The sequence below is a fragment of the Callithrix jacchus genome, chromosome 4, assembly GCF_049354715.1.
Source record: "Callithrix jacchus isolate 240 chromosome 4, calJac240_pri, whole genome shotgun sequence".
NCBI lineage: Eukaryota > Metazoa > Chordata > Mammalia > Primates > Cebidae > Callithrix > Callithrix jacchus.
In genome coordinates this window covers 39,664,947-39,688,619 of record NC_133505.1, presented here as the reverse complement: position 1 = coordinate 39,688,619, position 23,673 = coordinate 39,664,947, and the positions used below count along the sequence as shown (strand labels likewise).

At 54.3% G+C, this 23,673-nt stretch overlaps 5 protein-coding genes and 1 long non-coding RNA gene across 22 annotated transcripts in view; 4 read left to right on the top strand and 2 right to left on the bottom strand.

Moving 5' to 3' along the window:
- The window catches only part of NOTCH4 (notch receptor 4), a 29,755-nt gene extending 20,071 nt beyond the window's left edge, over positions 1-9,684 (top strand). Inside the window, exons 22-31 of one of the 6 annotated variants that reach the window (XM_078368854.1) lie at positions 549-932; positions 1,044-1,213; positions 2,624-2,843; positions 3,039-3,111; positions 3,201-3,339; positions 3,820-4,115; positions 4,335-4,482; positions 4,981-5,078; positions 5,258-5,960; positions 9,639-9,684. In XM_078368854.1, coding sequence (XP_078224980.1) covers positions 549-932; positions 1,044-1,213; positions 2,624-2,843; positions 3,039-3,111; positions 3,201-3,339; positions 3,820-4,115; positions 4,335-4,482; positions 4,981-5,078; positions 5,258-5,960; positions 9,639-9,652 — 2,245 coding nt within the window. In that variant the 3' untranslated portion in view covers positions 9,653-9,684. Of the gene's footprint in view, positions 1-548; positions 933-1,043; positions 1,214-2,623; positions 2,844-3,038; positions 3,121-3,200; positions 3,340-3,819; positions 4,116-4,334; positions 4,483-4,980; positions 5,079-5,257; positions 6,556-9,638 lie in introns of those variants that run through there. The other 5 variants (XM_017970991.4, XM_078368855.1, XM_078368853.1 and 2 more) reach the window with 5 other exon arrangements.
- LOC144582107 (uncharacterized) overlaps positions 1-13,158 on the bottom strand; it is a 133,681-nt gene extending 120,523 nt beyond the window's left edge. For all 3 annotated transcript variants that reach the window (XR_013534024.1, XR_013534023.1, XR_013534025.1), the window contains exon 1: positions 13,115-13,158. This is a non-coding gene — a long non-coding RNA (uncharacterized LOC144582107). The remainder of the gene's footprint in view (positions 1-13,114) is intronic.
- GPSM3 (G protein signaling modulator 3) lies at positions 5,871-11,372 on the top strand. Of its 6 annotated transcripts, none has more exons than XM_078368868.1 (5): positions 5,871-5,960; positions 9,639-9,683; positions 9,895-9,997; positions 10,237-10,436; positions 10,645-11,372. In XM_078368868.1, exons 2-5 carry the CDS (start codon positions 9,642-9,644, stop codon positions 10,780-10,782), a joined length of 483 nt encoding a protein of 160 aa, XP_078224994.1. In that variant the 5' UTR covers positions 5,871-5,960; positions 9,639-9,641; the 3' UTR covers positions 10,783-11,372. The 6 variants fall into 6 exon arrangements, with proteins under 6 accessions (XP_078224994.1, XP_078224990.1, XP_078224989.1 ...); XM_078368864.1 differs by having other exon boundaries at positions 5,871-6,270; XM_078368863.1 differs by having other exon boundaries at positions 5,871-6,270; positions 9,625-9,683.
- PBX2 (PBX homeobox 2) lies at positions 11,961-17,369 on the top strand. The gene is made up of 9 exons (XM_002746379.6): positions 11,961-12,445; positions 13,334-13,407; positions 13,620-13,867; positions 13,968-14,158; positions 14,341-14,476; positions 14,718-14,871; positions 15,226-15,314; positions 15,434-15,520; positions 15,652-17,369. Exons 1-9 carry the CDS (start codon positions 12,225-12,227, stop codon positions 15,742-15,744), a joined length of 1,293 nt encoding a protein of 430 aa, XP_002746425.1. The 5' UTR covers positions 11,961-12,224; the 3' UTR covers positions 15,745-17,369.
- Positions 17,370-17,803: 434 nt separating this feature from the next.
- On the top strand, positions 17,804-21,340 carry AGER (advanced glycosylation end-product specific receptor). 3 transcript variants are annotated; one of them, XM_078368857.1, is made up of 11 exons: positions 17,804-17,926; positions 18,111-18,217; positions 18,348-18,540; positions 18,708-18,772; positions 18,892-18,979; positions 19,070-19,252; positions 19,393-19,523; positions 19,699-19,840; positions 20,415-20,441; positions 20,569-20,698; positions 20,809-21,340. In XM_078368857.1, the coding sequence occupies exons 1-11, from the start codon at positions 17,875-17,877 to the stop codon at positions 20,903-20,905; spliced, it is 1,215 nt and encodes a 404-aa protein (XP_078224983.1). In that variant the 5' UTR covers positions 17,804-17,874; the 3' UTR covers positions 20,906-21,340. The 3 variants fall into 3 exon arrangements, with proteins under 3 accessions (XP_078224983.1, XP_017826474.3, XP_078224984.1); XM_017970985.4 differs by having other exon boundaries at positions 19,393-19,550; XM_078368858.1 differs by having other exon boundaries at positions 19,393-19,550; positions 20,784-21,076.
- RNF5 (ring finger protein 5) lies at positions 21,286-23,654 on the bottom strand. 3 transcript variants are annotated; one of them, XM_035295325.3, is made up of 6 exons: positions 23,451-23,654; positions 22,498-22,516; positions 22,294-22,406; positions 22,125-22,179; positions 21,930-22,047; positions 21,286-21,827 (listed from the first exon to the last, which is right to left on the bottom strand). In XM_035295325.3, the coding sequence occupies exons 1-6, from the start codon at positions 23,588-23,590 to the stop codon at positions 21,730-21,732; spliced, it is 543 nt and encodes a 180-aa protein (XP_035151216.1). In that variant the 5' UTR covers positions 23,591-23,654; the 3' UTR covers positions 21,286-21,729. The 3 variants fall into 3 exon arrangements, with proteins under 3 accessions (XP_035151216.1, XP_078224995.1, XP_035151217.1); XM_078368869.1 differs by lacking the exon at positions 22,125-22,179; XM_035295326.2 differs by lacking the exon at positions 22,498-22,516.
- Positions 23,655-23,673: the final 19 nt, after the last annotated feature.

Sequence of the window (23,673 nt, the reverse complement as noted above, 5' to 3'; positions counted from 1 at the left end):
CAGGGAAGGAGAGGGGCGGGTGAGAGGAAGAGGAAGGACATAGATGGCTCTGAGTTAGTGTGGCCACAGCTCAGGCTCCAGGGAGTTACCACCCTAATAACCATTGCTAATAGGGGTCGAAGACTCTGGACTCCAACCTAGGGTAATGGGGTGGCATCAATATTTAATGTGGGGCATGGCCTTTGGGCTCCTCTCTGAGAGTTGTGGGAACTCAGGCCTCAAGCCTCCCTCTCTAAGCCTTGCTGTCCTGGAGTATTTCCTCTAGCAGTCAGCGTCCAACAGAGGGAAAAGGGCCTTGGACTCTCCTTCAGAAACAGAGGAGAGCTTGGGAGGGGACAGAGAGGAGACAGTCTAGGAAGACAGGGGTATTAGCAGACATTGGGGTGTCTGGACTACCGTCCAGGACTTGGCTAAGTTCATTGCTCCACAGCTGCCCCGACTTAGCAACCAAAGCTCTAGAGGCCACAAAATATGGGGAATTCTCTCTAGAGTGAAGAAAAGAGTCAGGTTTTAGGGAGGTCCTGAGTCCCCCTCTCCTCACTCCACAGTCCAGCCTATGACCAGTACTGCCATGATCACTTCCACAACGGACACTGTGAGAAAGGCTGCAACACTGCAGCATGTGGCTGGGATGGAGGTGACTGCAGGCCAGAAGATGGGGACCCAGAGTGGGGGCCTTCCCTGGCCCTGCTGGTGGTGCTGAGCCCCCCAGCCCTAGACCAGCAACTGTTTGCCCTGGCCCGGAGGCTGTCCCTGACTCTGAGGGTGGGGCTCTGGGTAAGGAAGGATCGTGATGGCAGGGACATGGTGTACCCCTATCCTGGGGCCCGAGCTGAAGAGGCGCTAGGAGGAACTCGAGACCCCTCCAATCAGGAGAGAGCAGTCCCTCAAATGCAGCCCCTGGGCAAGGAGACCGATTCTCTCAGTGCTGGGTAAGAAGCTGGGTGGAGGGAAGGGCCAGACACCAGTTTTGATTAAGAGGGCAGAGGGAGGGATGGGAGCCAGGGACCAACACAGGGGTCTCTGAGGTGCCTGTCCTATAGGTTCGTGGTGGTAATGGGAGTGGATTTATCCCGCTGTGGCCCTGACCACCCGGCATCCCGCTGTCCCTGGGACCCTGGGCTTCTACTCCGCTTCCTTGCTGCGATGGCTGCAGTGGGAGCCCTGGAGCCCCTGCTGCCTGGACCCCTGCTGGCTGCCCACTCTCATGCAGGTACCAGTAGGTGACCCCTTGCCACCTTCTCTGACGTTTGTTCCCAGGCCAGCTCTCATGCTAGCAACAGGCAATGGAGGCTGAATGAAACAGGATAGCTGAGACTGAAAATGTTCTTTGTAGCCAGGTGCAGTTGTGCGTTCCTGTAGTCCCAGCTACTCGGGAGACTGAGGTTGGAGGATCTCTTGAGTCCGGGAGTTCTGGGCTGTAGTGCGCTAAGCTGATCGGGTGTCCACACTAAGTTTGGCATCAATATGGTGACCTCCCAGGAGCGGGGGGCCACCAGGTTGCCTAAGGAGGGGTGAACCGGCCCAGGTTGGAAACAGAGCAGGTCAAAATACCCGTGCTGATCAGTAGTGGGATCACGCCTGTGAATAGCCATTGCACTCCAGCCTGGGCAACATAGCGAGACCCCATCTCTAAAAAAATAAAAATAAAAGAAAGAAAATGTTCTTTGTAGGGACTTACGTTCCCTAACCTCACTTTCTCTAACTGAATCACCTGCTGTCCCATTTATTTTACAGTCTAAGTACATTATCCTAATCTCTGTTATAGCCCTCCAACAAAGGGCTGCTTTATCTTCTCTACCAGACTGGGAATATCTAATCGTCTTGGTATCAGATAACTCATACTACATGAAAGAATAATAGCTGTTATTATCATACTTATTCTGTGCCTTACTCCAAGCATTTTACATCGTTACCTCATTTAATCCTCCCCACAACCCCATTAGGGACATACTACTAGTTGAGTATCCCTTATCTGAAATGCTTAGGAGCAAAAGTGTTTCAGATTTGGGACTTGTTTATTTTGGAATATTTGCATTACAGTTACCAGTTCAGCATCCCTAATACAATATCCAGATGGACAATGAGCGTTTCCTTTGAGCGTCATGTTGGTGCTCTGAAAGTTTCAGACTTTGGAACATTTCAAATTTGGGATTGGGATTATGGATATTCAACCTGTTTTTCTGTGTGTTTGTTTGTTGAGACAGTTTCACTCTATCACCCACGCTGGAGAACAGTGACGCCATCTCGGCTCACTGCAACCTCCACCTCCTGGGTTTAAGTGATTCTCATGCCTCAGACTCCCAAGTAGCTGGAATTACAGGGGCATGCCACCACACCCTGCTAATTTTTCTTGTATTTTCAGTCTAGATAGGGTTTTGCCACTTTGGCCAGGCTAGTCTTGAACTCCTGGCCTCATACGACCCACCTACCTCAGCCCCCCCAAAGTGCTGGGATTACAGGCATGAGCCACTATGCCCAGCCTCAACCTATATTATCATCCCCATTTTGCAGATAAGGAAATCGAGGCAAAGACAGGCTACCAAACTTGTTAAAAGGTCTCCCAATAGTAATCAGTCTCACCAGGAGTGGCCTCTCTTTGTGACTCTGTCTCTTCCACCAGCGAACCCTGCCAACCAGCTTCCCTGGCCTGTGCTGTGCTCCCCAGTTGCTGGGGTGCTTCTCCTGGCCCTAGGGGCTCTTCTCGTCCTCCAGCTCATCCGGCGTCGACGCCGAGAGCATGGAGCTCTCTGGCTGCCCCCCGGGTTCACTCGACAGCCTCGGACTCAGTCAGCTCCCCACCGACGCCGGCCCCCACTCGGCGAGGACAGCATTGGTCTCAAGTGAGAATGAGGAGAAACCTAGGTTCAGGAAGGGGAGTCTCTCCTATGTCGAGATTTACAATCAGAAGAGCTAAGAAATACTACCGCGGAAGTCAAAAATAGGGGAAGGACACAGGGGTGGGAAGCCTGCTGGAAATCTTGGAGACCTTGATGGTCATAATTCCATGTAACTTCTACCCACCCATTCCCTTCCAGGGCGCTGAAGCCAGAGGCAGAAGTTGATGAGGATGGAGTTGTGATGTGCTCAGGCCCTGAAGAGGGAGAGGAGGTGGGCCAGGTGAAAGGGCTGGGGCAAGAATGGTCTGGAGGTGATGGAAGGGCAAATCAACCTTCACTGATCCTTGCTCTTACCCCAAGGCTGAAGAAACAGGCCCACCCTCCAAGTGCCAGCTCTGGCCGCTGAGTGGTGGCTGTGGGGAGCTCCCTCAGGCAGCCATGCTAACTCCTCCCCAGGAATCCGAGATGGAAGCCCCTGACCTGGACACCCGTGGACCTGGTATGTGAGTCAACCCAGACCAAGACAAAAAAAAAAAGGCCTTCGACCCTATTAGAATCAGAGTCCTTTAATATCAGAACTAGAGGAACTAATTTTAGACTGAGTGCTTTAGAACAGTGATTCTCAAAGTGTGGTCCTCAGACAGCTGAATCAGCATCACCTGGGGTCCACTATAGAGCTACTGACTCAGGAATTCAAGATGTTAGGCAATCTGCTTCAATAAGCTCTTCCGGTGAATCTGATCCAGACTCATTTAAGAAAACCAGTGCCCTGGAATGTCAGATAATTAAGCTGCAGGTTCCTTTTACAGAAGAAACTCAAGTCAGAGAAAAGTAGAAAAGTCACTTGATTAAAGCCTCATAAAGTGCCAGAACTTAGCTTCCTGGCACCTTAGGTTTTGATTCTCTCTGAGCTTCCATGATGTCCCCTCCCCCTTGTTGGGAACTTTAGATTGACCCGTGACTCATGTCTTGCCCACAGATGGGGTGACAACCCTGATGTCAGCAGTTTGCTGTGGCGAAGTAGAGTCCAGGACCTTCCAAGGGGCATGGTTGGGATGTCCTGAGCCCTGGGAACCTCTGCTGGACGGAGGGTCCTGTCCCCAGGCTCACACAGTGGGCACTGGGGAGACCCCCCTGCACCTGGCTGCCCGATTCTCCCGGCCAACCGCTGCCCGCCGCCTCCTTGAGGCTGGAGCCAATCCCAACCAGCCCGATCGGGCAGGGCGCACACCCCTTCATGCTGCTGTGGCTGCTGATGCTCGGGAGGTCTGCCAGGTTAGCACACACTAAGGTCGCTACAGGAAATGGGACGAGCCTACAAGTCAAGCTGGGCAGAAGCATCCCCTAGGGTTTGACAAAGAGAAAATCGATGTGACTGGGAACCTAAAAGGGAAACAGCGGAGGACAGCTGAATATGGATTGCGAGTGGGGTTGAAAGGACTTGAGTTGGCAGTCCGGGGCACCCCAGAAGTCACTGGCCCTCTGTCTCCCCAGCTTCTGCTCCGTAGCAGACAAACTGCAGTGGACGCTCGCACAGAGGACGGGACCACACCCTTGATGCTGGCTGCCAGACTGGCGGTGGAAGACCTAGTTGAAGAACTCATTGCAGCCCAAGCAGACGTGGGGGCCAGAGATAAATGGGGTATGTAGAGGAAGAGGTGATGTTGTGCTATAGAGAAGTTGAGCAGATAGGGTGTGAGATGGCGTGCAAAATATAGGTGCAGCGGAGGGGCATTCCCTCTCATCCTGCTATAATGGTGGTCAATCTGCGAAGCGGTGTTAGTACCGGCCGCGCGAGTTTACCCCCCATCTCCCACCCTCAACAACACACTCGCCCTCTGCTCCAGCTTACTAGGGAACTGGTATGGAAGAGAGTGTCTGTGGGAAGGGGGCGGAATCTCGTGGCGGGAGTCGATCTCCGGGTCTCACCGACCCCAGAACAATGCCCCATTGTCCCGCCCGCGCGCTGGTGACGTCACCAAGGCACCACTTCCTGCAGGCCCACGGTCCCCAAGGCAACGCTTCCCCCTTTGGAGTGACCAGCCGGCCCAAATAGCCCTTCCCCCAAGGCCAGAACCCGTGGGAAACCGGAACCGTCTGGCCCCCAACCGCGGTAACAACCTCCCACGTCGTCCCCTAGGGAAAACCGCGCTGCACTGGGCTGCTGCCGTGAACAACGCCCGAGCCGCCCGCTCGCTTCTCCAGGCCGGAGCCGATAAAGACGCCCAGGACAGCAGGGTTAGATGGGACAGCGGGCTTCCCACAAAACAGTCGGGAGCAGGAGAAATGCAAAGTGCAGTAACCACACAAAGCCTGAAGGGAAAGGGGCCAGTGGTCGAGTAGGTGAAGGCAGAAAGGCCCAGTCCTGTGGGCCCGGCCTTCGCTGATCTCGCCCCTGGCTCTTTCCTCCTATGCAGGAGCAGACGCCGCTGTTCCTGGCGGCACGCGAAGGAGCGGTGGAAGTAGCTCAGCTCCTGCTGGGGCTGGGGGCAGCTCGAGAGCTGCGGGACCAGGCTGGGCTAGCGCCCGCGGACGTCGCTCGCCAACGTAACCACTGGGATCTGCTGACGCTACTGGAAGGGGCGGGGCCACTAGAGGCCCGTCACAAAGCCACACCGGCCCGCGAGGCCGGGCCCTCGCCGCGCGCACGAATGGCGTCAGGAAGCGTGTCCCCGCATGGGGGCGGGGCTCTGCCGCGCTGCCGGACGCTGTCTGCGGGAGCGGGCCAGCGTCGGGGCGGAGCTTGTCTGCAGGCTCGGACTTCGTCCGTGGACTTGACTGCGCGGGGGGGCGGGGCCTATTCTCATTGCCGGAGCCTTTCGGGAGGAGGAGTAGGAGGAGGCCCGCCCCCTCGCGGCCGTAGGTTTTCTGCAGGCATGCGCGGGCCTCGGCCCAACCCAGCGATAAAGCGAGAAAGATTCGGAGTGGCTGCCGGGTGCGGAGGCAGGGTCTCAGCGGATGACTGGCCCTGTGATTGGGTGGCCCTGAGACCTTGCGGTTCCGCCTCCAACATTCCGATCCCGCCTCCTTGCCTCACTCCGTCCCCGGAGCGGGGATCCCCTCAAGTTGACTGCGGTCCCCCAGCCCACCAGGAAATGCCCATAAACCCAGGAGGAGAAGGTAAAAAATAGAAGGATACATGGTAGGGAAGAATTCCAAAAATGGCTACCCATTAAAAGGCAGGCTGGAAGGCCCTCCCTGTTTTAAGATGGAGCCCCCCAAAAATGAAGGAGTTTAGTTTCTCTCCTAAAATGAATTTAAGCCACCACCAGAGCAGGCATCTTCCAAGCGGAGAAGCTGCAGCTCTGGAAAGAGGCTTTAATATACTAGGATGAGGCAGGCCCAGTCCTCCTCCAGAAAATAAGAGAGGCCACAGGACGGCAGAGTGGAGGGGAAATATCCCTAAACTGGAACCAAAAACTGGAGGCAGGTAAGATGTAAGATGTTCTTTCCTACATGTGGTTTCCAAAGGGAGCCTCTATCATCCATTGTCGCCACTGCCTACAAATGGCTTATATTTATTGGGCACCTACTATGCGCCAGGCACTGTAGATGCTGAAAAGTAGCCAAGGGCCAGCCCAGCTTATGACTCCTTGCATTCCCTCCCCTCACAACAAAGAAACTCCACAGCAGGGATGAAGCGCTTCCAGCCACTGCAATCGCTATTTAAGAACCCTAAATCTGTCACCCGCAATAAAGCCAATTTGAAGTGTTACCTTTTTTTGGAGGAGTTGGGGAGAATAATCGGAAAAAAGATGGGAGTGACTGCATAGTGTCAGCATTTTGTGCTTTTAGGCTCAACATTTGGATAGGATGAAGGCTGTTAAGTATAGTTTAAAAGCAAGAATATTTAGGGGCCCTATGAAAATTTAGGGTATTACCTGAAAGCAAGAGTCTAGTAGCTAAGGGAGAACCTACACACATGCTAGGCCGGGGTCCCCAACCCCTGAGCCGCAGACTGATACTGGTCCATGGCCTCTTGGGAACTGGGCCACACAGCAGGTGAGCGAGCATTACCGCCTGAGCGCCACCTCCTGTCAGATCAGCATAAGCAGTAGATTCTCATAGGAGCTCGAACCCGACTGTGAACTGCACATACGAGGGATCTACCTTTCTCACTTCTTATGAGAATCTAATACCTAATGATCTGAGGTGGAACCGTTCCATCTGCAACCAGCCCCCTCATCCCCACAGACCATGGAATAATTGTCTACCACAAAACTCTTCCCTGGTGCCAAAAAAGTAGCAGACTGCTGCACTAGATGATGAATACACTTTCTCCCTCATCCTGGGGCTTTTAGTTATGGCCACTTAGGAAACTCTTAAGGCCTCAAGAATGTGTCTTAAAAAAACTTTGTCAGCCTGGTGTGGTGGTTCACACCTATAATCCCAGCACTTTGGGAGGCTGAGGCGGGCGGATCATGAGGTCAGGAGATCGACACCATCCTGGCCAACATGGTGAAACCCATCTCTACTAAAAATACAAAAAAATTAGCTGGGCATGGTGGCACATGCGTGTAGTCCCAGCTACTTGGGAGGCTGAGGCAGAAGAACTGCTTGAACCCAGGAGGTGGAGATTGCAGTGAGCCAAGATTGCACTACTGCACTACAGGATGGGTCACAGTGCATGACTCAGTCTCAAAAAAAAAGAAAAAAGAAACTTCGTCCACCTTGCAGCAATATGTTGCTAGGTTTGAAACATGGAGTCATGAGGCATTTTGAAAGCCAATAATCTCTACAATTTATTGAGTATTCACTATGCATCGGCCAGGCCCAGTGGCTCATGCCTGTAGTCCCAGCACTTTGGGAGGTCAAGGCAGGCAGATCACGAGGTCAGGAGTTCGAGACCAGCCTGGCCAACGTGGTGAAACCAAGTCTCTACTAAAAATACAAAAATTAGCTGGGCATGGTGATGCACGCCTGTAATCCCAGCTACTCGGGAGGCTGAGGCAGGAGAATTGCTTGAACCAGAACCCGGAAAGCGGAGGCTGCAGTGAGCCGAGATTGCGCCACTGCACTCCAGACTGGGCTACAGAGTGAGACTCCGTCTCAAAAAAACAAAACCAAAAAACAAACACTATGCATCAATTCTTTATTATATTTAATACATCAACTCTATGAAGTAGGTGCCATTAGAACCCTCTTTCACTCTTGCAGAAATTGAGGTACAGAGATCTGCCCAAGATTGCAAGGGAGTAAGTGGCAGGATCTCTCTTTTTTTTTGTAAAGATGGGGTTTCACCATGATGGCCAGGTTGGTTTTGAACTCCTGACCTCAGGTGATCCACCCACCTAGGCCTCCCAAAGTGCTAGGATTACAGGCATGAGCCACCACACCCAGCCAATATCTCTTCATCACATTTCATGTTCTAAATCAGTCAGCTATAAACTTCCTAACATGACAGGTTTCCATTTAGAGATACCAAATGGTTGTCTGTCCTGCTCTTTCCTTGATGCCAACCAGCCTGATTAGCATTGATCAACAACCAAGCCAGAGAGGTGGTCCTCTCCCTTTTCCATTTCATTTCTTTCTTTTTCTGAATCAGGGTCTTGCTCTGTTGCCCAGGCTATAGTGCAGTGACACAATCGGCTTACTGCAGCCACAACCTCCTAGGCTCAAGCAATCTTCCCACCTCAGCCTCTGGTTTTCCATATCTATAGCTCTTATCTGTGACCAAAATAAAGCCCTGCCCCTTGTCTGCACTAAACTCTTAAGTTTCTAAAATGAACCCTGCCCTGTACTCTCACATTTGGTGCACATCTTGTTTCCTAAATAGACTGTATTTTTTTTTTTTTTTTTTTTTTTTTTGAGAAGGAGTCTCGCTCTGTCACACAGGCTAGAGTGCAGTGGCACGATCTCGCCACTGTAACCTCTGCCTCCCAGGTTCAAGCAATTCTCCTGCCTCAACCTCCTGAGAAGCTGGGATTACAGGCGTAGGCTGCCACGCCCAGCTAATTTTTGTATTTTAGTACAAACAGGGTTTCACCATGTTGCCCAAACTGGTCTCAAACTCCTGAGCTCGGGCAATCCGCCTGCCCACCCACCCGCCTCGGCCTCCCAAAGTGCTAGGATTATAGGCGTGAGCCACTGCGCCTAGCCGTCTCCTGAATAGACTGCAAACAACTAGAGGTCAGGGATGATTATTCAATACATATGTATTGGATACTTACTATGTGTTGGACCCAGTGCTCGGGTTATATGTATATATTTGAGACCTCCACATCCCTGCGTCTGAATCCTCTACTTCCCACTGCAACCGTGCCCCTCCCAGTCCCAGTAAGTAAGAGAAAAGATCAGGGGCCAGATCAGACACCAGGGTCTATCTTAGGGAGGGAAGAGACCTGGTTGGGGGGAGGGGGATTCTGAGGAGTGAAACCACTTCCTGTGTAGCTAGTTCCTGTGTTGACAGAAAGAGCAGAAAAGGAGGTAGGGTGGAGGGAGCAGAGCCAGGGATTAGGGGGCTACTGAGGCTCTAAAGATGAGCTAGCCAGGAGTCTTCCCCACCATGAGCCCCCTCCACTCCTGCAGCTGGAAGAGTTTTTCCCAGTCTCTGTGCTCCCCTGGGGCGAGAGAGACTGAACAAGCTGTTTGGGTGGGAAAAGAGAATGGAGGAAGTTGACAGGGATGGGCGGGGCCCGTGGGGGGCTGACCAGGAACCCAGCTTCCTGCTCAGTACCCAGGCATCCATCCCCCAGCTCACCCCCACCCCTTCGAGCCCCCACTCCCTTCAGGAATTCAAGGTTCCAGCCCTCCTCCCACATCCCAGCCACCCCTCCCCCACCAGTTTCTCCCCTCCAGGGAATGGAGGCTGAGAGACCACAGGAAGAAGAGGATGGTGAGCAGGTGAGCTGGGCACAGGGTGGGGAAGGCTGACACTGGGAAAGAAGGGAGGTGAGAGGACCTGGGGCAGATATGTAGGGGTCTTGAAAGGCTTGGGCAAACTGAGGCAGGAACAGAGACACACAGAGGAAACGGGCCACTGGCCTAGCCCCCTGTCCACTCCACCTGCTTCAACCACCACTGCTTGACTGGAATGGACATATTTTGGCATCAGGACCCCCCTCAGGATGAGCAAGGCTGGCCCCCTCCAAATTCCACCACTCGGCCGTGGCGATCTGCTCCTCCATCCCCTCCTCCTCCACGGACCCATAACACAGGTACCCCCACCTGCCCAGAGAGAGCCCCGACCCTGGTGCCCACATCCTGACCCCATTACCAAGGTCCACTCCGTTGTGGGCCCTCTCCCCACCTCCTCCGGACTTCCCCTGGGATCCCCCATTGCACCCCCTCTCCTCTGATCCAAAGTCCCTAATCATGTCACCCTATGCACACTCCCCCATGGCTCCTGTCTGCCAACCTCTCTGGGTCTCTGAGCCCTCCACCCGCCTCTCCCCAGCCCTGGGACCCCGCTCGGCCTCCCTGCTCTCCCTGCAGACTGAGCTCCTTCTGGACCTGGTAGCTGAAGCCCAGTCCCGCCGCCTAGAGGAGCAGAGGGCCACCTTTCACACCCCCCAAAACCCCCCAGTCCTAGCCCCTGCCCCACCCCGTCCTCTTGAGGACAGAGAACAGCTCTACAGCACCATCCTCAGTCACCAGGTAAGACATCCCCCCAGGAGGCAAACCCAGGCCTCCCGGCCTCTTGGCCCCTGTTGTCTTTTGGGCTCTACTCCTGTTTCTCCCTAGACACCTGCCACATCACCTTCACAGGAAATTTCCTATATGCCTCCCTATACCAACCCGGATTCCCAAGGGTCCTCCCCTCAGACCCTCACCAAAGCTCTCCCTTCTCCCTCCACTCCTCCAGTGCCAGCGGATGGAAGCCCAGCGGTCAGAGCCTCCCCTCCCTCCAGGGGGGCAGGAGCTCCTGGAGTTGCTGCTGAGAGTTCAGGGTGGGGGTCGAATGGAGGAGCAAAGGTCCCAGCCCCCGACACACACCTGCTGAGACTTGAGTCCCAGCCAGCCCTTCCTCACCCCTGGGCTCAAAGCTGGGCAGACCATTGCATGCCCTCAACTCTTACGTGGCAGGGGTACCAGAGACTGAAAGACCCAGCATTCATTGCCCACATTACCTTCCCTGGGCACTTGACTGGGTGAAAGTCCTCAAACTCTAGGAACAGGCAAGGTGGAATGGTCATTTAACTCCCTCCCCAAGTCTTTGGGAGCTTGAGACAGGAAGGCGGATCCCAGGCACCCATCTCAAGGAGTGGCTGGGAGTCTTCCCTGACTTGTGGGGACACCACCTATTTGTCAAGCTACTAGGCAGGGTCTGAGGGCTCAGGCCTCCACCTGAGAGGTTATAACCCGAGAGACAGCTCCACCCTCCCCCCTAGTAAGAATGGAAGGTAGATGGGCACCTGAGAGATGAAGCCTAAGACTATTCTCCCAGTCCCACCACCAGCATTCCCCATCCCTGAGACTGAGGGGTTTACAGGCTGTGAATGCACCTTTAGCCCTGCCCACCCTCCCTCCCCACTGCTGCTCTGAGTCTGTTTGATGTTTTGATTGCGTGAATAAATGTAATTCCCCTCTGGACTGAAGACTGGTGTCTGGGGGGCCCGGGCAGGGTGAAGGGTAGAAAGGTGAGGCCAGAGGCCGCCTCTCTCCCCAGTCTGGCCAGAGGCCAGCTCCCCTCCCTGGCTGGTTAATTACTGGCTCATTAAGCAGCGGCTGGAGACCTCCCTAATTATCTCCCCCAGCCCCCCTCTCCTGGTTTTAATTAAGTAGAACAGGGAGGGGAATCATTAGAACAAGAAATCTGTACTGAGCTGTCCGTGAACGCAGGGATTCCAGCGGCCTGAGTCCACATCACCTAGATCCCTGATTCAGAATCCAGGTGGCAGACCCCACCCCAGCCGCTACCACACCCCCACTCCCAGGCCGCGAAGTCCAGCCAGGGGGCCTTCCCATATTTTTCACATGGCCCGTCTCCTCCCCTCGTCCCCTCTTCCCTCTCCCCTCCTCCACTCGGTCTCAGTTCCTCTGTTTCTGTGTCTCTCTCTCCGCCCCCAGCTCCTCCCTGTTCCTCCTCTCTTCTCCCCTCCTCTTCCTCCCCGGCTCCCCTCCCCCAGCCTCCCTCCCTCGCTCCCCCCGCTTCTCCCTCCTCCCTCCTCCCTCTCTCTCACACACACCCCCGCTTGGGCCTCCTCTCTCTCTCTCCGGCTCCATTTTCTCCGCCGCCGGGGGCCGGGGTCTCCTGTGGGGGGCCCAGCCGGTACCCCAGGTCTCCCTTCAGTGCCGGGGTGAACCCCCGGGGGAGCCGGGAGCCGGGGGCAGACGAGCGGGGGTTGGGGCGGAGGGAGCAGCGGCCCCAGCGAGTTTGGGGGGGAGTAACCAGGCGGGGGTTGGGACAGAGCAGGGAGGGGGCCTCAAGGCCCCCCCCCAGCTATGGACGAGAGGCTACTGGGGCCACCCCCTCCAGGTGGGGGCCGGGGGGGCCTGGGATTGGTGGGTGGGGAGCCTGGGGGCCCTGGCGAGCCTCCCGGTGGCGGAGACCCCGGTGGGGGTAGCGGGGGGGTCCCGGGAGGCCGAGGGAAGCAAGACATCGGGGACATTCTGCAGCAGATAATGACCATCACCGACCAGAGCCTGGACGAGGCCCAGGCCAAGTGAGTGCCCCCACCCCGGGACCCCACACAGACCCAGCAAACCCCGTTCACATGCTCTGAATCTTCTGGGAGCCCCCCAACTCCAGGGCCCTCTTCAGGATCCAACAGCTCTCTTCTCTCTTTACTCCTGGGAGCCCCTAGAAAAGTGATCCCTCTCAAACCTCCCTTCACCCCCAGGCCCTGAAACCTTCACAGAAGGAACCCCAGGTGGCCCCGCTCCCCCTCCTAACCTTTTGCTGACCCCCACACTCCCCTGGAACAGTCCCATCTCCGGAGCCCCCTCTGGCTCCCAGACTAAGAAACTGTTCTTGGGCTATGTTATCTTCTCCCCTAACTCTCCACCCAGCTCCCTCGTTCTCTCCAGATGTAGAGACCCCCACACCCCTCTCCAGAGCCCCTAAAGCCCCTCTCTACGGCTCAGCCAGACACTAGGTGTATCAAAGCCCCACACCTGCTCAGCCCCAGGACCCCTTCACACACAGGATCTCCCCAGTCAGCTCGGCAGCCCCAACCCCACTCTGCCACCTCAAACTCTGACTCTTCTCAACCCCAGCCTCTGTCTCTCTACCTCTGAAACGTACCAGGTCACCTTCCTTTCCCCATTCACTCCCACATTTCTCCACATACCTTTCTAACCGTCTCCCAAAGCCCCCGGCCTACCAGTGGTACCTTTAGCCTGCTGCTGCATCTTCCCTGTGCCTCTGAAGCGGAGCAGCTTCCCCGGCTCTGGGAGCTGATCTTTTCCCAAGAACTCCCCTCCCCAAAGCCATTCCACCCCCAATCCGCTTCCTCCGAAGATTGACCCTCCTCCCTGCTTGTTCTCAGGCCCCCTGCTCTGTTTCTCTGGCTCCTCAACTTTTCTCTTTCCCCACTCCCACTCCTCCCAAGGAAACACGCCCTAAACTGCCACCGAATGAAGCCTGCTCTCTTTAGCGTCCTGTGTGAAATCAAGGAGAAAACCGGTATGTGGGTCCCCCGATTGCTCAACTCTGGGGACAGAACCCTGTTCACTATAGGGCTAGAGTGTGACAACTTGGGGCCCTGAGGAAAGTGAGGAGTCAGGGGGACTGGGAAGGAGCCAAAGCCTGGGAACTTGGCTCTCCAGGAGGCACCAGGAGGACTAAGCACTGGGTGTGGGGTCCCTGGGTTCCTAAGTCCACTGCCTGCATGCTAGGCCTCAGCATTCGAAGCTCCCAGGAGGAGGAGCCGGTGGACCCACAGCTGATGCGCTTGGACAACATGCTTCTGGCAGAGGGTGTGGCTGGGCCAGAGAAAGGGGGTGGCTCAGCAGCAGCAGCTGCGGCCGCTGCAGCCTCTGGGGGTGGTGTGTCCCCTGACAACTCCATCGAACACTCAGACTATCGCAGCAAACTTGCCCAAATCCGTCACATATACCACTCGGAGCTGGAGAAGTATGAGCAGGTGAGGAGAGCATGCTAGGGTGGGTGGAGGGAAGGGCTCTTGCAGGGGAATCCCATGCCCACGGGGTGCCTCCTCACCAGCCCATGGGCCCCCACTACAGGCATGTAATGAGTTCACAACCCATGTCATGAACCTGCTGAGGGAGCAGAGCCGCACCAGGCCCGTGGCCCCTAAAGAGATGGAACGCATGGTGAGCATCATCCATCGAAAGTTCAGCGCCATCCAGATGCAGCTCAAGCAGAGCACCTGCGAGGCTGTCATGATCCTGCGTTCCCGTTTCCTGGATGCCAGGTGAGCGCAGGGACCCAGGCTGGCCCCCAGCACTGGTCTCCTTCCCATTCCTCTCCAAGACCCTGAGCTGCCATGTTGCACAACATGGTACTCCATGACAGTGGTGACTCTGGGGTCATGCCATACAGCAGCACTGCCAGGACACCAACGTCCTCCTCACAGCTCTTCTCCCTCCTCTGTAGACGAAAGCGCCGTAACTTCAGCAAACAGGCCACTGAGGTCCTAAATGAGTATTTCTACTCACACCTGAGTAACCCATATCCCAGTGAGGAGGCCAAGGAGGAGCTTGCCAAGAAGTGTGGCATCACTGTCTCTCAGGTATTATGGGGGCTTGGGGAGGAGTTTTCAGGCAAAATGCACTCATCTCAGCCAGATGCAGTGGTGTGTTCCTATAATCAAAGCTACTAGGGAGGCTGAAGTGGGAGGATCACTTGAGTTGGAGACCAGCCTGGGCAACAACATAGACCAGGAAGAAAAAAAAATGCTCTCACTCACATCTTACTCAGTGAAGGACTTGAGAGGCAAAGGTTTCTACCTGACCCTCCTTTCTGCCCCACAGGTCTCCAACTGGTTTGGCAACAAGAGGATTCGATATAAGAAAAACATCGGAAAGTTCCAAGAGGAAGCAAACATCTATGCTGTCAAGACCGCCGTGTCAGTTACTCAGGGGGGCCACAGCCGTACCAGCTCCCCAACACCCCCTTCCTCTGCAGGTGGATCCCACTGTTACCCTGGCTGACTGTTGTGCACATTTCCTGTGTTTGTTCCCACTTCCTGTCTAGGCAAGATGATAGCAGAGAGGGGGCCTTTTGGGTGAGAGGGACCAAGCTGAGACAGGCTGGAGATGTCAAGGGGCAAAGGCCACTCTGTGAAGTTAGTTCTGCTTTTCTTCCCACGGGTGGCCAAGGAACAGCCTGCTCTTTCTGTGTGTTGGAATGTTGCTTTGTGGATAATTGGAGTATAGTAGCATGTCCCCACAGAGGGCTTTCTGGTAACTGAGAGTTGTGGGTCATCCCCTTTCTACCATCACCAGCTCTATTACACTCTTCCCTCTTTGTTCCCCCAAGGCTCTGGCGGCTCTTTCAATCTCTCAGGATCTGGAGACATGTTTCTGGGGATGCCTGGGCTCAACGGAGATTCCTATTCTGCTTCCCAGGTCAGACGCCCATCTCCTCTTGAGTAGGGCTTTCTCCGGTTCCATTTTCCCTACTTTTGGATACAAGACCTCTATCTGAGGCGTCTCTTCACTGTCATACCTTTCTCTGCTCCCTGCAGGTGGAATCACTTCGACATTCAATGGGGCCAGGGGGCTATGGGGATAACCTCGGGGGAGGCCAGATGTACAGCCCTCGGGAAATGAGGGTGAGTGGATCCTGAAGCACCTCTCTGTCCAGTACTCGCAGGACAGAGGGGCATTTTCCCTAGTGGTATGTCCATACAGGGTTCCCCAAGGCCTTGTCTGTTTTCTATACTCTGTCTCTACCTTCTTCCAGGCAAATGGCAGCTGGCAGGAGGCTGTGACCCCCTCTTCAGTGACATCTGCAACAGAGGGACCAGGGAGTGTTCACTCTGACACCTCCAACTGATCTTGATCTTGCCCCTCAGGGTCACATGGGTGGGGGCGCTCACAAGGCGACTCTTGAAGAGGACGCAGGCATCCAGAGGACAAACCCCAAATACAGAACAAGCACAAGACAGAGGAGGGCCAGTGGGGTCGTGCCCTCCCTAACTAGACTCTGTGCTGGGGGTGCTAATTACATGGCAGGAAGAATGGGACCCCTAAGGGGAGTGTGGGCTCTGTCTCCCCCTTTTTTCCATCTTTTACCTCTCCCCCTTTCTATATTACACAGAAACACACACATACCCAGAAACCTATTTCTCAGACCCCTTTTTCTCTTTCCCTCTCCCTCCCCCACACCTCAGCCACACACATACTGGCACTTGGCAACTATTCTGTTTCTCTCTGGGCTCCCCCACTTTCCCTTCCCCACCCCACTTATATGCTATGGAATCCGTGGAGATGCCAGCCCTGCCCAATCAGAGATGCCAAAAATGGGGACATGACTTCTGGACAGAGGACATGGGCCACGCCCCCGCGTATCCCCACCCCCACCCCTCCAGACGGCTTACTTACCTCATACGCAGCTCATCTTAAACCAATAGAATCGCTCGGTGGACGAGAGTGTCTGACTCAGATATCTACCTCGGAGGGAGTTTCTGCTACTTTAGAGAATTATTGACTGGGCTTTGGGGTTGAACTTTTTTTTTTAAAGAAAGAAAAAAGAAACCCTGGGATCCATCTGTTTTTCTGTTGTTGCTGTTTTTTGTTGTTGTTGATGGTGGTGGTGGTTCTTAATTTTTAATTTAGTTTGGGGAAGTAGTTTTTTTTTATATAAATATGTTGATTTCTTGTCTTTTTTTATATCTTGCTTTCCCATATTAGGGGTGATAGCCAAAGGGGTCCTGGTAAGAGAAAGGGGGACAAACAGAACTGGTCAAGAGGCCCCCTGGCTCCAGGCCTGTCCATCAGGAAGTAAATTTTACAGGGCACCAAGGTTTGCCCCCTAAAATCACTTAGGTGTCTTTTACTCACACAGGCAGGTTTCTGCCACATTTGGTGTGGAGGCAGTGAAGGACTTGCCTGCTGGCCTCCCATCCCCCTTCTTCCCACAACCCTTGGGCAGGGCTGGACTCAATATTTTGAGGAAATTGAAGATACAGTCTTCCCCTGTGAGTGACATGTCTTTAATTTTTTTAAAAAAACGACTATTTGAAGATTGGAAGGGGAAGAATGGGACGGGAGTTATTGCCAAATATGTTAAATATGGGTTGGGGTGCTTGTGTATGTGTCTTCCTCAATTTCCCCAGAAATGAGGTATCTTTTTGTCACACCAAAATCAAGGGGTAGGGAGAGGGAGGAGGTTGCAGAAAGCCAGGTGTGGGGGAAGTAAAATCAACAGTCTCATCCTCAGCCCTGAACCCTACCATCTGATCCCCTCACACATTCTCAGGATTTTACAAGACTGTCAAGAGTGGGGCACCCCTCCCATTAAAGATCCGGGCAGGACTGGGGACAGGTTGGAAGTGTGATGGGTGGGGGGTGGGAGGCATGGACCGGGGGCAGTTCTCTCCTCACTTGTAAACTTGTGTAGTTTCACAGAAAAAAAAAACAAAATGCAGTTTTAAATAAAGAAATTTCTTTTTTCCCTGGGTTTAGTTGAGAATTTTTTTCAAAAAAATGAGAAACCCCAGAAAAAAAATGATTTTCCTTCACAAAGCTCCAAACAGGTTTCTCCCCATCCCCCAGCCTTGCCTTCACTATGCAGGCCCCATTGCACCATTGCAAACAACAGCCTGGCCTGAACCCTATTGATGCAACCTTGCCCAGTCAAGATGGGGCTTCAGTGCATCACCAGGCAGCCATGAGGGACTGATGGAATAAATATGATGGGGGCTCTGAGGGAATGAGAGCCTAGAGGGTACACTCCCCATCCCCCAGGGAAGTGGCTGTGCCCAGAGGCTGGTAGTGCCCAGGGGTGGGGTGATAATTATTTCTCGAGTACCTGAAGGACTCTTGTCCCAAAGGCATGAATTCCTAGCATTCCCTGTGACAAGACTGAAAGATGGGGGCTGGAGAGAGGGTGTAGGCCCCACCTAGGGCGGTGGCCACAGCAGGCAGAGGGGCAGACAGAACCAGGAGCCTGGAAAGAAGCAGGATGGCAGCAGGAGCAGCAGTTGGAGCCTGGGTGCTGGTCCTCAGTCTGTGGGGTGAGCCACTCCCCGCATCCCACTGACCCTCCCTGCAGAAAGCACTTTAACTCCATGCCCCACTTGCCCTAGAACTTTTCCCAGAACCTGAGGAACTGCTTTTCAAGGTCCCTCACCCACCCTGTCCAAATTTCATTAGCCCTCATCTCCCTTCCTGCCCCTCTACCACGGTGCTGTCTCCCAGGAGCAGTAGTAGGTGCTCAAAACATCACAGCCCGGATCGGCGAGCCACTGGTGCTAAAGTGTAAAGGGGTCCCCAAGAAACCACCCCAGCAGCTGGAATGGAAACTGGTAAGCAGGGCTCCTGCTGCAGCCTCCCAACTTCCAGGGAGACCAGCAATGATTTGCATCCCCATCGCCCTGCCTCACAGTCGTTTCCTGAAGGCCTTGCACTGTTTAGGCCCCTCTTCTCTGCTTCCAGAACACAGGCCGGACAGAAGCTTGGAAGGTCCTGTCTCCCCAGGGAGGTCCCTGGGATAGTGTGGCTCGTGTCCTTCCCAACGGCTCCCTCTTCCTTCCAGCAGTTGGGATTCAGGATGAGGGGATTTTCCGGTGCAGGGCAATGAACAGGAATGGAAAGGAGACCAAGTCCAACTACCGAGTCCGTGTCTACCGTAAGGATTCCAGGGCCTTCTCCAAGGCCCCCGTCTTATCTAAGAAAAAGCTTTCAACCCCAGCCTTGGCCCACAAGGGCCTCTGACTTCCGCTGGCCCCATTCCCACATACACAGTTTGAGAATCTTCACAGTTACAGCCTCTGATTGGATTTTTTTCTCCTTCAGAGATTCCTGGGAAGCCAGAAATTATAGATCCTGCCTCTGAACTTACGGCTGGTGTTCCCAATAAGGTAGCGGAAGAAAGCAGAAGTAAAAACCAGTCCTGTGAACAGGAGGGGAGTGGGTGTAGGTGTGGGTGTGTGGCATCTCTCATTTTCAAAGGACTCTGAGGTCACCACTCTTTCCCCAGGTGGGGACATGTGTGTCAGAGGGAAGCTACCCTGCAGGGACTCTTAGCTGGCACTTGGATGGGAAACCCCTGGTGCCTAATGAGAAGGGTGAGTCCTAAGGTGCCCCCCAAGCTGCCTTCTCCCTGATCTTGCTCCCACACCCACCCTGGGATAACCTGTCTTATCTTCCCACCATAGGAGTATCTGTGAAGGAACAGACCAGGAGACACCCTGAGACAGGGCTCTTCACACTGCATTCAGAGCTAATGGTGACCCCAGCCTGGGGAGGAGCTGCCCATCTCACCTTCTCCTGTAGCTTCAGCCCAGGCCTTCCCCGACGCCGGGCCTTGCACACAGCCCCCATCCAGCCCCGTGTCTGGGGTGAGCAGAGGTGGGGAGGGCTCCAAGCTCACATGAGCACATTCTGGAAGTCTGGCCCTCAGGGAAAGAGGGACAAGCCCATGGTCACTGGGATCACTCACAGGTGTAACTCTCCACCTCATAACCCTTCCAACTCCCAGAGCCTGTGCCTCCTGAGGAGACCCAATTGGTGGTGGAGCCAGAAGGTGGTGCAGTAGCTCCTGGCGGGACCGTAACCCTGACGTGTGATGTCCCTGCCCAGACCTCTCCTCAAATCCAATGGATGAAGGACGTGAGTGACCTGGAGAGGGGCTGGGAGGTAAGGTGAACTACAACTAGCAACAGGGAGGGAAGAGGGCTAACGAGGGAAAGGCAGGCCAGGAGCTGAGGAGGATGAGGTGGTATCTGAAGACGTGGAGACGAAAAGACAAGGGTTTTAAAAGTCTCCTCTCCCATTCCCCCACCAGGGTGTGCCCTTGTCCCTTCCCTCCAGCCCTGTGCTGATCCTCCCCGAGATAGGGCCTCAGGACCAGGGAACCTACAGGTGTGTGGCCACCCATCCCAGCCACCCGCCCCAGGAAAGCCGTGCTGTCAGCATCAGCATCATTGGTGAGAACTCTCCCCAAGCTCTAGGGACCCTGGGGCTAGGGTGAGGGACAGCACAGGCTCTAATTTCCTGCCCCATTCTGGCCTTATCCCCAAGAGCCACCCCACTTCTCCCTCCGTGTCACCCACACTCAGGCCTCCCCTGCCCCACCCAAATTCTTCCAAGAGAGCAGCCAAGCCTCTCCCTTCTTTCCTCTGAACTAAAGAAAGGGAAAGACTTGGCCAGGTGTAGTGGCTCACACCTGTAATCCTAGTATTTCGGGAGGCCGAGGCAGGCAGATCACCTGAGGTCAGGAGTTCAAGACCAGCCTGGCCAACATGATGAAACCTCATCTCTACCAAAACTACAAAAATTAGCTGGGCATGTTGGTGGATGCCTGTAATCCCAGCTACTCGGGAGGCTAAGGCAAGAGAACCACTTGGAGTTTGTAGTGAGTTGAAATTGTGCCACTGCATTCCAACCTGGGCAACAAGAGTGAACCTGTCTCAAAAATAAACAAAAAATGAAAGAGAAAGACTCCACCGGGGCTCCCACTAAATAACCCTCTCTCTGACTGGATCTAACTTTGTCTTCCAGAACCAGGCGAGGAGGGGCCAACTGCAGGTGAGGGGTTCAATCAAGTCAAGGAAGCAGAAGATAGCCCCAACACATGTGACTGAGGGGATGGTCAACAAGAAAGGAATGGTGAGTGGTGGGGGCTGTGCTCTCAATTTTCCCCCTCTCTCTACAGGCTCTGTGAGAGGATCAGGGCTGGGAACTCTAGCCCTGGTCCTGGGGATCCTGGGAGGCCTGGCGACAGCCGCCCTGCTCATTGGGGTCATCTTGTGGCAAAGGCGGAGGAGACGCCGAGGAGAGGAGAGGTGAGTGGAGAAAGCTAGACCCCTCAGACCTAGGGCTTCCAGGCAGCAAGCGAAGGGGTTTGGGGGGTGGAATGATAACGTGCAGCATTCTCCCCAATATTCCTCCTCAGGAAGGCCCCAGAAAACCAGGAGGAAGAGGAGGAGCATGCAGAGCTGAATCAGTCGGAGGAACATGAAGCAAGCGAGAGTGGTACTGGAGGGCCTTGAGGGGTCCACAGACAGGTCCCATCCATCAGCTCCCTTTTGTTTTTCCCTGGAACGGTTCTGGCCCCAGACCACACTCCTGTATTATCTCTCCTGTATAACCCCACCTTGCCTAACTTTCTTCTACAACCAGAGCCCCCCACAGTGATGAGTAAACACCTGACATATCTTGCCCTTGTGTGTCTGTGTATGTGTATGTGAGACACAACCTCACCCCTACACCCTTGAGGGCCCTGAAGGAAAGGGACTCACCCCCACACTTCCCCATACTATACCAAACATCTACTCAAACTAGGGAGGAGATGCTTCTGTTGCGGGAGGGAAGGAGGAAGGGAGGGAGGGATGGAGGGAGGAAGGGAGAACTTGGGAAGAGATCCCATCAATACATTTCACCTTTTTTATTGAATTTGTATTAAAGGAGGTAGTGAGGAAGAGGAAGCACTTAAGAGTCAGAATCCATATTAGACTCTGGGGAGTGAAAAATTAAATCAGTAAGATGGGGAGTGGGGGAGAGTCAGAGGGAGCCTTGCCCACCTTTCAAGATCAAATCAAGAAATCAGGGAAAGCAGACTCAGAAGAGGAGAAAGACATTCTCTCAGTCCATCCTCCTCCCCGAGGGCAGAGAATTACAATATTACTGAGTGAACCTCTGAGCAGAAGACTCTCCCATCCTATGTCGAGACGTCCCTATGCCGTCCTGCAGAATGGCCAGGGCCTTAGCCAACAGAAATAGAGGGGTCAGGGGGATCCAGGAGTAAGGAAGGGTCAGCAGTGACCCCCAATACTGATTTTCCTCTGGCTGGAGGTGGGCAGGAAGGAGTCATAGCTCAAATACTGAGCAGCCAAAAAAAGAAGAAGATGGCAAGAAACAGGAAGAGGGAATCCTGCCAGCTGGAGGCCGGGTGACCCTGTCCCAGATCCACACCTGTGGGAGAGAGGAAAGCTGTGGAAGCATATGCTCCTAGGCTGGGAGGGGGCCTGAGGGGACTGACAGGGCTCCCTGATGGGAGCTGAGTGTGACTCTTACCTGTACCCCGGCGGAAAGGCTCATGGGTATTGAAGACAGTGGTGAAAAAGCCAAAGGGAAAAGCACCAACACCAAATGAGAAGTGGAAGCCCCCGGTATCACCAAATGGCTGGAATCCCTAGGGAGGTGGAAAAAGTCAGAGGGGAAGCAGGCAAATTTGTCAAGGAAGAGACACAACTGGACAAGAAGACTCACCCCTCTGCTCTCTGGAGCTGGTCTCTGGCCCTGGGGACGGGGTGGAGTTTTTAATCTGAGGAAGAGGAGAGAGGAGATTAACAAGGGAATTTTCTCCTCTCCTCTTCCACACCGTTTACCAAGGGCAAAAACCTTCAATCTTCCCTAAGCAACACCTCCAGTCTCTCACCTGGGATCCTGGGGCTTCTGGCTCCCTCGCCCATAAAGCGGGACAACCTTCTCTCTGCTGATCCCAGCTTTACACACTGGACACTCTTGCCGCTCTGGACGTGTCTCCAGCCACTGGGGAGAAAAAAAGTGGTTTCCAGTATACAAGAGGGTCTTCCAGCTCCTCAGACCTCCCCATGTCCCTCTTCATATCCTGAGTACCCACCTGATGAAGACATGGCCAACTGGATGGGGGAAAAAAAAAAGGTTAAACTAGCTACAGAAAAGAGAGACACAGACCCCAGATTTTGCGTAACCAACTCTCACCACTCTTCCCAGGCATTACATGCTGTTGCTTTTCAGATTTTCTGCAACCTCTACCATGCCAGCCAACTTGGCCTTCCTGCTAGTCTGATCTTCCAACACCTAAAGCTCTGTCCATCCTCAACAACACTCAACCTCTCTTTTCTCCTCTCCCCAACAAACACACACAAATTTTCGTACCCTCTCTTTTCTGCCTTTCAAGTTAATTTCTAATTCCCTTCAGCCAACTCTTTCCAGGTCTCCTTTTTTCCACCCCAACCCCAACACTCCAAACCAAACTCTTTACTAGCACATTCCCCCATTACTCCTTTTCCTCACTTTCAAGCTCAATAATGTCCCTATCTTTACAACCCTTTAACCTCTCAAGTCTGCCCCTCCACAGGGCCCTTGTCCCCAGGTTTGTTATACCAGCCCCCTCCCACATCTCATCTGAATGTGATCCATATTCCCTGGTTCCCCCCAACTCAATTGATACGTGCCTCCCCTAACCTTTGCGTCTCATCTGTTTCCTCCTGCACACCTAAGAACCCTCAGTTCTCTGGGGTAAGGTGGCTCGGGTCTCTTACTGTCCCGCCACTCCCCGCTCCACCTCCTCTTTTCAGCACATCAGATGCCTCAGGCTCCTGGTTCCTAAGACCTTCCTTTCCACAGATCTCGACCGTACAGACGTTAGCCTCCCACCCACAACATACCAGCAAAGTCGTAGGTCTGTCTCCTGTCGGGCGTCACCTATGGGACCTGCCCTCCGATTATCTGCATGACTGTATGATTCCTCGCTCCTAGCCTCCCCAGTATATAAGTGATATCCACCGCCTTCCGCACCGCCCCCCCCCTCGCCCCCCGGTCGATTCTCACCAGTACAGGTGGCCACACACACTGACCACTGCTTCCCGGGCAGTCTCCAAACATATATTACATTCGAAGGTCGCGCCCGCCCCGCCCCGCTCGCGATTTGGCCCTTCGGGGCCCCCGTCCTCCTCCTCCGCTGCTGCCATTGCCGGTTTTGTTTCGCCCCACGTACCCTTCAGTCCCCCCAAATACACAAACACACGCCCCAACAAACCAGAAACCACCTCCT

Coding starts and splice junctions, on each gene's coding strand:
- AGER (XM_017970985.4), top strand. CDS start 17,875: ATGGCAGCAGGAGCAGCAGTTGGAGCCTGGGTGCTGGTCCTCAGTCTG. Junction 19,253..19,392: donor CATCCAGCCCCGTGTCTGGG/GTGAGCAGAGGT, acceptor TCCAACTCCCAG/AGCCTGTGCCTCCTGAGGAG. Junction 20,442..20,568: donor CGAGGAGGGGCCAACTGCAG/GTGAGGGGTTCA, acceptor CTCTCTCTACAG/GCTCTGTGAGAGGATCAGGG.
- PBX2 (XM_002746379.6), top strand. CDS start 12,225: ATGGACGAGAGGCTACTGGGGCCACCCCCTCCAGGTGGGGGCCGGGGG. Junction 13,868..13,967: donor AGCTGGAGAAGTATGAGCAG/GTGAGGAGAGCA, acceptor CCCCCACTACAG/GCATGTAATGAGTTCACAAC. Junction 15,315..15,433: donor ATTCCTATTCTGCTTCCCAG/GTCAGACGCCCA, acceptor TGCTCCCTGCAG/GTGGAATCACTTCGACATTC.
- GPSM3 (XM_078368862.1), top strand. CDS start 9,465: ATGGGCGGGGCCCGTGGGGGGCTGACCAGGAACCCAGCTTCCTGCTCA. Junction 9,998..10,236: donor TCCACGGACCCATAACACAG/GTACCCCCACCT, acceptor GCCTCTCCCCAG/CCCTGGGACCCCGCTCGGCC. Junction 10,437..10,644: donor GCACCATCCTCAGTCACCAG/GTAAGACATCCC, acceptor CCACTCCTCCAG/TGCCAGCGGATGGAAGCCCA.
- RNF5 (XM_035295325.3), bottom strand. CDS start 23,590: ATGGCAGCAGCGGAGGAGGAGGACGGGGGCCCCGAAGGGCCAAATCGC. Junction 22,048..22,124: donor CAGCTCCAGAGAGCAGAGGG/GTGAGTCTTCTT, acceptor CCACCTCCCTAG/GGATTCCAGCCATTTGGTGA. Junction 21,828..21,929: donor GCCTTTCCGCCGGGGTACAG/GTAAGAGTCACA, acceptor TCTCTCCCACAG/GTGTGGATCTGGGACAGGGT.